At 32.8% G+C, this 12155-nt stretch overlaps 1 protein-coding gene across 1 annotated transcript in view; it reads right to left on the bottom strand.

The window, feature by feature from the left end:
• Positions 1–6833, bottom strand: part of LOC108691081 (thrombospondin type-1 domain-containing protein 4-like) — a 67508-nt gene extending 60675 nt beyond the window's left edge. Inside the window, exons 1-2 of the mRNA XM_018198718.1 lie at positions 6692–6833; positions 3908–4036 (exon numbers count right to left, since the gene is read on the bottom strand). Of these exons, the coding sequence (XP_018054207.1) occupies positions 3908–4014 (107 nt within the window). The 5' untranslated portion in view covers positions 4015–4036; positions 6692–6833. The remainder of the gene's footprint in view (positions 1–3907; positions 4037–6691) is intronic.
• Positions 6834–12155: the final 5322 nt, after the last annotated feature.

The raw sequence follows: 12155 nt of genomic DNA, 5'->3' as shown, positions 1-12155 counted from the left end.
GTGTTATAAAACATTATATACTTGTTCTGCCAGAAAAAGCGCTTTTATTTCAGTGCAGCAAAACATTCGCGCGAGACAGAAGATAACCGCAATACGGCATGGCATAACTAATTTTTCGCATTTCTACGCTTTGTGTCTGCTTCCACTGTTAAAGCGGGAATTTAATAACCTCGCTGTAGAAATTTTTATGCACCGCAGTTACTTCGCTATTAAAACAGGAGTAATTAGCACTTGTTCCGCGTACGTACCACGGAAATTCGAGATAAGGGAACAGAGAAATTTGCAGAGATTCATGTTCTTCCGTTTCTGACGCATAAAGATATTCCGCGCCGGAAAATAGCCAACTTTAATAATCCTAAAATACTTGTTTACAAAAAATTAAAACCGAATATAATTATGTAATGAGAAAGAGAGGAAAGAATTGTAGAAAAATGCATGAAAAATAAAGACTCGCATGTATTAGTTTTTAAATTTCATAATATTTTCATGCACCTATGAAAAAATTAATTTATTTTAAACTGTAGAAAACTTGACATAAAATCATTATATGTATCATAATAATATAAAAACCGGAAAATCTATTTTATAACTTCCTCTCCTAAAAGTAAAATTTTACTTTAAATCTGTATACTCACATATTACATCCTTCGTTTTTTATTAAAGCGACTTCGAACTGACCGCGGTTCTTGAACGACCAATGTTATTACACAATATTTGAAATATTACGCAATCATTGATCGTCTGGAGATTATATTAAAATTGTTTTGAATTTTCTAAAGAGGATATCAATATTATACAATAATATTATTCGTCTAGAAGTCACTTAATCGAAATTAAAGAGCTATAACAGCTAAAAATAAAAATTTAAAACGTAATTTTATCTTTAAACTAAAAAATAGATTTTTCGTTTTGTATCACTATACATATGTAATAATTTTATATTGCTTTTATATCACTACAATACATATCTAATAATGTCATGTCATTTTTGTCGTACAACGAACAATGCGAGAGTGAAGATTTAGATGCAAGGAATGAATATCACGTGAAGTCACGTTTCGAGAAAAGAATCGACCAAAAGAGAAGACACGTGCAACCAAGAAGATCGGAATTCTGCATTTTTTTTTCGAAGAAACCGAAAACGCAACGGTGCACTTGCCTGATCAAAACCCGGTAATTATGCAACGGCATCGGCATGCACATGGTATAAAGAGAGACGGCCGCGGATAACAAGAGATTCTCTGCCCGGAGCATCGAAGGTAACGAGAGCGAGGATTGATGTCCCGTTCTGCAGGCTTGGTGCGCGCGATGCGCACACATCGAGAGAATTATTACGAGAGGTGTTCGCCATTAGAATAAACCACCCGACATTATCCGCAGTGTACGCATCGGGGAAAAAGAGAGACGTCCCGTCGTTAAGATGACGAGCTTGATGATCAAAGGGCTCTTATTTCGCGTGAGAATAGGAATTTTCTTGCTCATCCGGTCTTCTCGCTTCGTCCCGATTAAAATTAATTCGTAAAATACATCGCAGCTCAAATTGCACATTCATTACGCATATCGCACATTCATCGCGCGAATCGATCTTAGGCGACGCTAGAGTTAACTTAATAAGAATCTGTTAATCCGAGACAAAACTTTACTCTTATAATGTAAAAACGGGAAGTTTTTCGCATCCGAGTGAGTCTTCAAAATAAATTTCGAAAGAGATTTAACGAAATTTTATTTTTTATTTAACCAGAAATCTTGTAGAATTCTAACTAGAATTCTAGATCGTTCATTTTCCACCAGAATTTCAGTTAATTCAAATATTTTTTTCCGTGTGTGAATTTTCATGTCTTCGTATAGGCGTGGTACAGTAATAAAGATAAACATAAAGAAAAGAATTTTATTTTTCTCAATTTTTTATTTTTATAACTTCTGATTTATTTAATTTTTTATTTTTTATTTCTGATCTATCTAGAATTTTTATTACTGTATTAATGTAACTTTTGAATAAACTTCTAATTTTTCTGAAACTTTCTACTATTCTACTACACTGAGAAAAAAGTTATTACATGCGTTTAGTTCGTAGTGATTATTTAATTCAAATATTTATATATTTAGATTAACAAAATCTTGTTTTAAAACATGTTAATTGTTTAATTTAACAAATATTTATTTGAATTATTAAATATTTGCTTGATAGCCTGTAATCGCTGTATTTAATTGAATCAATCAATATTTTTTTGAAACAGCCTTTTTTCTCAGTGTAGTCATTTATTAGTATATTTATATTTATCTGATTTTATTTGCGATTTTGAGCGGCTTTTTTCTTCGTGTTCAAGTGAGCTTTCAAAATAAATTTTGAAAGAGTTTTAATATATTTTTTCCCAACTCTTTAATAACTTGTGATCTGTTTAGTTTTCTTGTACTTTTTTTATTTCTGATCTTTCTAAAGTTGTTGTTCTTTTTGTAACGTTTAAATAATGCTTCTAAATTTTCGAGAAACTTCTTACTATTTTCTGCTGCTTATTTCATATATGTACATTTACCTGACTTTATTTTGATAATAATCCATACTCATAAAGATTAAGAGATAATAACTACTGTAAATGTTTCACCGTCTAATCGTTACCTTCAACAACGCTTATAAATTCATCAATGCCACCTGTGTGTTCTAACGACCGAGTATCTCCCGTTTTGCATACCGGCGCTTAATTATATCGTAACTCACTCGCGTGCAGCGAGTTACTCTCGATGTATCTTCCACGAGCGCGCTTCAGATTTTGCACGCAGAAAGCACGCTTTCAAGCGGTACCTCAAACCTGCGTGTTATTCAAATGTAGAGGTACAGGATGTCCGGCTCGAATGTATATTTTCAACGAGTATCTTGAATAATTTATAATATCTGACCTCTTATCTTCGAAAAATTTAATGTTATTGGATTCGAATTTGGCTTTAAAAATCTTCGTATGTATCGACATACATTGATCGTCGAATGTTTTCAAGGCAGCTAAATTTAGTGCAACTTACTTTTTGTCTTTTTCTAATTGTAATAATTAACAAAAGACGAGTAAGTTGAAAACTGAGATTGAAAACAAGCATAAAATATTCAAAGACAGATGAATAGATATCTGAATTTGAGATTCTCTCTCCAAAATCTGAAAGATTCGAATCTCCATATTTTTAATCACATACGCGATTTCCTTACATTTTTGCTAATACTTTACTGACCTTTGTACTTTCTAATTCTGGCATGATCGAGTTAAAGAAATAAGTCTCGACACGCTGAATTCACATCAATTAAAAGCTCAACATGAGTCATGCTTGTCATGTTTTAAATTGTAGCATTCAGGTAGAACTTCTTGCCATCATGTACCTACTTCATCACACTATTATTAAAAATTTAATACGCATATTTTTCGCGTACATGTTGTACACCCAGAGAAAAGATTTGCAAAGTTTAATGTTATTTGATTCTTTAAATTTGACTTTAAAAATTTTCGACATGTATTGATCGAATGTTTTCAAGACAGCTAAACTTTAATGCAACTTACTTTTCGTCTTTTTCTAGTTCTAATAATTAACAAAAGATTAGTAAATACGTAAACGGATATAAGATATTCAAAGACGGATAAATATTTGAAATCATGATTTGAAGGCCATTTCTTAGATTTGAACATAATTTCTTTAAATCAAATAAATTTTATTTAATTTTATTTAATTTTACAAAATAATATTTTAAATCAAAGAAATTTTTTCACAAATCAAAGAAATTGTTTCTTTAATTGTATAGCAAAGAAACATTTCTTTAATCAGTTGAAGCAACCTGGGTGTATTATTTCTGTACCACGTTTATATGAAGACATGAAAATTTATATAAACATAAATAAATTCGAATAAGAAGAATAATAGTGCTACTTACCCGAAATCCAGCCTAATCACGGTGGACCGGCGACCTCGTCGATGCGGAAATCCGGGAAAGATGCACGGCGGCGGCGGATCATCTTTCGATTTTCGTAAATGGTCCATTTGCTCCGAGGCTCAGGCCATCCTGTAGACGAAACATGAAGTCATTAACAGGACAAGTGGTACAGACAGCGTAAGAAAGACGCCACGCAACAAATCACGATGCCATGTAAGGGCGAGAGGCAAGACGGAAGGGACAAGACGAGGGCCGACTTGATCGTCTTAACTTTCAGGGGGAAGGTTAAGCTTCCCATTTCTTTTTTTCTCATCCAAACGACGCGACCAAGCTTTAATGCGCCATCCGTCGTCACGCTGGCGCTTATTAGATTCGCTCTGAATTCCTCTTAAAGCTTCACGACACGTCTGGAAACACTAATAGCTCAGAGAGCCGACGGTTCAGCAATTATTTCAACACCGACGCGTGTCGCAAATGTGTGTGCATGTATGTCGACGACGTCGACAAAAAAATTAGGGCAAGCACATTCAATACGTTCTCTTCTACTGACTGTAATAATGTAGCCACTTTGTGGGACATTATAATTAAAGCGTGAGATAAATTGATTTCAAATAAACGACCTATCAATTATATTTTCTTACTTCTATATATAATTTAATGCAATTATTTTACATTCAAAGCTAGTTAGAAAAGTTATCTAGTTAATCAAAATCAATGATTTCTGCAGCAAGTCAAGTGTGGTAATTATTTGTAATCGTTATGTTAGAAAGCTAATAGATAACGATAATTAATCCGGAAATTGCATTACTGTCAAGAATTATCCTCAACAAGCAGATGAATGTTATCTATATTTAGAAGTTAAATCGAGTAAGTAAATAATTTTATTTTTAATTTGTATAATGTTCAATGATATCCATAATCACATCAAATTTCAGCGAAGCCAGAGTAATTATCGCGCAATATCGTCATTTTCTCTTATATACGATAATACGCAATTTTAAAATGTTTACTACTAACAAGGCAACTTCGGAACTACTCGATTTTGTTGGACTCTGGGTACATGTAAAGAATAAAATATTAGACTTATATATATTTTTTTATATGCTTATCGCAAGGTTTAAACATCACGCAATCCATCAAAATAAAATTTTTTTATTTTCGAAAAATGTGAATACTAAAAGTATAAAATACCATAAAATTTTATAGAAAACATTTTTTATATACCTCATAGTTTCCAAGATATTCGTTGAAAATAAAAAAAAATCTGTTATTTTCATGGATTCTTTCGATCTCTAAAACTTAAAAAAAACTTAAGCAGAAAAATATGGATACAATATTTTTTTATGCTCTATAATGTACACATCTAAAGTTCATCAAAATGAGTAAGAAACAGTTCCGATGATTTCCTTGTAAATTCTTAAGGAAATTCACGGAAAAAACGATTTTGTTAAAATATCTAAAAATTTAGCAATGCAGATTTAAAAGTAACTTTGACATTTCAAATTTCACTATCAAAATAATTATATAAGACTCTTAAACTGATTGCTGGAATATCAAAACTTTTTGCAGTACTTATGCTTAAAATTCTTACATAATTATTTCGATAGTCCAACAAAATTATTTTCGGATCTATATCTTACAGTTAAATTGTTAAATACTTCAGCAAAATCGTTCTTTACATACATAACAGTTAGTTAATGAAACGCACATTATTGTAATATCAAAACAGATATCACTTGCAGACGCACATCCAATCAATTTACGCTTTGTGATACTCTCGATTCTATTTTAGCTAACAATTCTGTTTTAACCAGACATCGGGAAAACTGTGATTACATGCGCGATTTGCGAGTAGAGCACTCGCAGATGAATTGGTCGGATAAGAGTTGTAATGGACACACAATTTATAGTGTTGATATATTAAGTCGCTATTTGATGGATATAAAGAAGATCTATGTTGCGGTTTTAGTCGCAAGACGTGCGAGGATCTGTTGTATGAACAGCTGCGAGGAATATGTGAGTGCGCAGAGAGAAGCGGCCCTATGATAAATTACAGGAAAAATTGATGATAAATTCGTTCTCCTCCGACATCGCCTTTTCCGACGCGTTTGATATCTTTAATTTTATGTCCACCATAACAGCCTTTAAACGAGTAAATACATTCAAAAATGTAGACGCAAGCGTTATGTCGCACCGAAAAATAAAATTATGTATGTCATACGTAAAATATTTGAAAAGTAACCGACTACATTTATTTCTGCTCTATTTGTTATTTATTTGATAGTTCTTTTGTAGCATTGAAAACATCCTGATAATTAATACCATATGTATAATTTTTAATGTGTCACGTAATTATTAAAAAAAAAAAAAACATTTGTCATGAATAATTAATATTTCTAATATACGTAGTATAATATTCAAGTAGTTAGATATTTTTATAAACAAACGATATTTCTCATCAGTACATATCAATATTAATTTTTAAATGCAAAGTGTATCTTTTCATCATAAGCCAGTTTTTTCGACTAAATTTTTTTGCATTATTCATCTTTTTCTTTCTCTATCGTCAAAGAAAAAGACGAAAGATGAATCGCACAAGAAAAGAAGGGCCTTATATACATATATATATAATTGTGAGGTTTAGAATTCTTACATAAATATGACATTCCTAGAAAATCGATAAAAGTAACTTACGTTTGAACTTACGTTCAAAAGTATTATAAATAGATAAACAAAATTTAATAATAATTATTTTGGAGTAGTTGACTCGCTTCGTTCACTCACCGTCGTGCCTGCTCGCCTAATCCCACTCAGCAGGAGCGGCAGGTGGACCTTCCGTCTCAGCCCACGTGGCACACATGTCCCGTAACCCTCACGCAACCCCGCGTGGAAAAAAGGGTTACACGTCGCTGGTCTCGTTCCGAAAGTACACGCAACCACAACAATTGGTCTCCCTTTCGAAGAGGAGATGAGACAGGAAAGGAACCGCACCACTTTGTTGAACCAACGTGGAGATGTCAAAGGGTTGCGACGAACGAGAAGGAGATACGAAGATGCGTACACGCTCGAAAAACGAATCGCGGCTTCCGGCCTCCGCGTGAACTCGGCAGGAAGAACGGCGGGCGTGTGTAGCGCGCACGAACGCCGCCGCGACAGGAGTGATAGTGGCGAAAGTGGGAGACCCTCCAGGAAATATATAGGTCCGCGGGGTGGTGTGGTGGTGGACCACACGAGCGAGAGAAGGGGGAGGAGGCTCGCGCCGCGCACGCATCCCTCTACGCGTTATGTTGCGCTGTGTATCTCACGGGATGTATATCGCTATTAAATATTCATATTATGTCAATTTATGATATATTATTAATACAATTTGTTTTTAATCATTTCTTAATAGGAGGACTATTAAGAGTCGGCGCAGTAAACAGTGCGTAATCCCATTTATACAAATTACTTTAATGTATCATAATTAAATTACAATACAAATCACCTCATTTGACTGATGATAATTTGTAGTTTGATATATTGAAGTAATTTGGATAAATTGCACTGTTTACCGCGCTGACCATTAACGGCCCTCTTATTATTGATATTTTTGTTTCTTAAAAGATAATAGAAATCCTTTGTGATAATATTATTATTTCAATTTTATTATTTGATATTTAATTATTTCTATAAGTTATGCTGCTTCTATTCAATATATCATTAACTTAATTAAACAAATTTAACTAAAAAAATATATTAAATTTGACATAAATTTAATTTATTATTTACTAAACTCATAAGTTAATATGGACGTTATTTATTTTGAAATTAATTATAGAAATGGATTTACATTTGGCACACACATATATATATATATATATATGTGTGTGTGTGTGTGTGTGTGTGTGTGTGTGTGTGTGTGTGTGTGTGTGTGTGTGTGTGGAAGTTAAAAGTAACAAAATATTATTTAACTCAAAGAATTGAATTACTCTTTTGATATTTAACAATAACAATAATTCAGTAATTAACCCTCGACTGTTCACATTGCCAATCAATCACCTAATTTATAGATAAAAAGCAAAATACGTAACAAACATTTTGATTACTTATGAGTATAAATTATGATTATTTACAAACATTTATCGAAAAATATCTTAATATTAGCTTTCAACTGTTATATACGTTCGTAAATGACTTGAATACTTTTTTTATCAATATTCTGAGCAATAGCTCAATAAGGAGGCTTTTCTAATATTTTTTCACAATGAGAACAGAAAGAAGTTCGGACTTTATTCGTTATTTTGTCAAAAACAAATTTAATTAAATATATTCATCAATTAATTAAAAATATTTTCAAATGTACTTTAAATCATTAGTGATTTTATATTCATTTCAGTTTGAAATTAACAAAGTTTGAAATGATGGAAAATAAATTCATAGCTGCAAGTCATATTTTAATTACCTTAAAAGCATTTCTTTTGAAAATAATATTACTTTATATCTAGCGGGTAAATTTATTCATTCGGACATGCAATTGTATCATGACATTTCTCTCTCTCTCTCTCTCTCTCTCTCTCTCTCTCTCTTTTTCTCTTTGTCCTTGTTTTTTTTCTCACATCTCTTCTCAGAAAGTACCAGAAAGGCCATTCAAAACAACCGGAACAGTGCAAACGATTTCAACACAAAAGCAGAAGCGCGCGTTGACTACGTTATCAGCTATTATCGCGCTCATTTTCTCGTTGAATCTCATCTAGATAATCGGAAGCATTGTTTAAAATGGCGTTATCTGCGCGCTAAATACACCGACGTGCCCCTTTTCCTTTCTCGCACGCCCTTCGCGGCAGGTTCAATGAACTGTAATTGTGGTACGGAGACGCGGCCGTAAAACTCTACCTACGAGATTAGACTTGTGGCTTTTCCTTTATCATCCCGGTGGAACGTTGCAGCGCATCACCAGCGACGTTTTATCTCTTCCCGTTTTTCCGTTCACCCTTTTTCACCCCTCTCTTCTCCTTCGAGTCGCTCGTCGCGAATCGCCCGCGAGTTTTTTACTAGCGCGACGGATCGCACGTAAAATACCGAGACGAATCGCGGCGGAGCCGGGAGAACTGGCTTATAACGTGCAAACTGTGCAATACAATGTGATGCAGAACTAATTACGTTGAACGATTAAGCCCGGTAATTAACCCACTGGCAATCAACATCCACTATATTGGGCATAGCTTTATACTTGTGATATTTAAACGCACAGTTTTGAGAGAGAGAGAAGTTAGAGTTGAAATTGAAATCTTTCAACAATTTCAAAAAAGTAATATCTATTTATAAAAAATAAACATCAAGGTAACGATGAGTTCTTTTCTAAGGCAGAAGCATGAAAAATAAAAATTTTTATCATTATAAAGGTAATGCAGAATTTTTTTATTTTTCCATCCTAGAAAAAATGTCACATGAGCGTTATCCTGAGGAATAAAACATATCATAAGTTATATAGAAATATGGCATAATAAATTAAAAAATACAAAAAAAAAACACAAATTTGTTTGTAACAAAACATGTAAATTTGTACATGATAATATTCAAATAGAATAGAAATTTAGTTTGATCAAAGATAAGAGAATACGAGAATATAAAATTTAGAAAAATATTACATATACACTCTAAAAAATATCGGTATGCATTGACTATAATTGTAAAATTACATGGATACATTCTAAAAAATAGCGGCGTCTATATGTATAAATCTCATCTTATATTATTAATATTAATATCTCTATTAATATTAATATCAATATGATGTAGATTTAATATTATAGATTTTAGATACACACTATGGTAATGTTAATGTAAACACTAGAAATTTGAAATCCACATTATGTTAATATTAACACCAACGTGGCGTGGATTTCACACCTCTGGTGTTTACATTATTATAGTGTGAATTTAAAATCTATGATATTAAATCCACATCATATTGATGTTAATATTAATAGTGAGATTTATATATATAGACACTGGTATTTTTTAGAATGTATCCACGTAATTTTACAATTATAGTCAATGACTAAACTCAATACGATTGCACTCTTCTACTTGAGAGAGAATTACATAAATATGCGATCCACGATAATAATTCGAGGAACGCTTCAAACATTTATTTATTTTCCGTCAAACATAACGGTCAGCGATGTCAGTCTGAAGCGCACTGAGCTTTTTTATTTACTGCGTAACATGAACTGCAGCTACTGCATTTTACAGCTTGAAGCTTTCAGAATCGCAGATCGTAAAACAATGCGCCTTATACAACGCGGAATATTTAACGTCCAAATAAACGAAGAAAATGAACTGTAAATAACATAAAATCAATTACGCAGTCTTTATATTTAACCCATTTTCGTGTGAAATTTACGTATCAAAAATCAAATCATACATATATATAAATTTATAGCTTTGACATAGAATCGTAATCACAAATCATAATTTTCCACTTTCCGGTTTTGCCGGTTACCGTCGAATTTGCGCTATTACAAATGCGTCTTGTCGAGCGATCGACCATCTTGCTTGAACTTGTTGTTAACAAAGAACCAGTCATGGCGATTACCTGTCGAATGCCATTGTAAAGTGCGACATCCATAACCGTCCTTCGTGGTGGTCGAGACCCACCGATAAAAGTTCAGTCACGCCGTGATTTATTAATTATAAAGCATTGTGATCCGCGAAGCCGCATAGTTGCGGTTTCACGGTGATAAAGCAACACGCGGCGCTAAGGATTTCCATCTCAAAAATAGACTGCCGACTGATCGTCGATAAACGCCTTCGCGATTTATTTAACAGCGGCTTTCAATTGCGCTAATGTGGAACATATCTTTTCTTATCATCGCCGATTGATATTTCATATTTTATAAATTTAAAAATCAGATTAAAAATAATTATTCCATTAAAAGGTATCAAATAAGATACACGGTCAAGATTAAAAGATAAAAAAGTATTAAATAGCTTCACAATCGAGAGGATAATATAATACTAAATTCTAAAAATTCTAAAAACAGAAAGTTTTAACAAACCATGCAAAATACAATAATAATAATAATAATAATAATAAATTGATGTAAAAACGATTAATTAAAAAATAATAATCAACATAAAAAATTGAATCATAAAATTGCAGATAGTACAGTTTTAATTGAGATATAAATTAAGATAGCACAAAACTAATATTTAGAATTAAGATGACGTTTAAGAAATTCAGGCTGCAAGGGATCTTACAATTAGGTGACAAAACAAGCAAGAGGCGTCCCACAATGTTTCGTTGCCTCGTGGGCCCACAGATTGCGGCCCGTGTGTTGGCCCAATAGCCTCTTAACTGGTTATATCATAGTCTTTCGGGCCGTTTCTCATCCCAGCCTCCGTCAACATTTACATACTGAACGCGTGTACGAACGATAACTCGTGATACAACACGATAACTTTACAGAAACAGGCGGTAGGTCATTACGTGACATCGATCTTTGACATAATTTGACATGTTACTCTTTAATATCGATTTATATTATATACAACAATTCATATTCTACAACCTACAATTACTTAATTTATTTCACATTCATAAATATAGAAGCTAACGAAATAATGAAGGCTTTCTAATCTCGTATAATTTCTACTTTGATGTGACAAGTAATGTATAATTCAGTTTGTAAATTGAATCTTTGCCTTTAATGGAAATGAAAACAATTTCTCTCGAAGTAGATTTTGAATCCTTCATATAAAACAATGTTTATTGCAGTTCGGAGTAATTTATTGACATCTGCAAGAAGGCTGTTACTTTCGTTGAGCAGTCTACGACTGAGAGGATTAACTGTCGATTTCCGTATCGACGACCGATGTTGAGCCTTTCGCCACGCAGAAAATTGGAACTGCAATGTCATAGACTTGCCTTGCTTGAGTGTGCAAATGTAGTGAAACTCTTAGAAGAAAAACTGACTCCTCATGTTTCCTATTAACCTCCTTGGGAGAAATCTATCGACTGTTTGCTATGCCAGTAATATTTCAATTAAATTTGTTATTATAATTTTTCAAAAGTGATACAGATCTCTGTGCATCGTTACGATAAACGATTCAATAAAATATCAAGGGAGATTGAAATGCAATCGCTAATTAATCGTTAATTGATTACTACCTTTTCACGCAGTATGGTAATTTACACACACGAATCACACAGTCTGCATATGTAGTCTGCATATGTATGACTGATCATTTGATCAAATCATGAGAG

This window comes from Atta colombica, unplaced genomic scaffold (assembly GCF_001594045.1).
Source record: "Atta colombica isolate Treedump-2 unplaced genomic scaffold, Acol1.0 scaffold387, whole genome shotgun sequence".
Lineage (NCBI taxonomy): Eukaryota > Metazoa > Arthropoda > Insecta > Hymenoptera > Formicidae > Atta > Atta colombica.
This window is presented reverse-complemented; position numbering and strand designations above follow the sequence as displayed.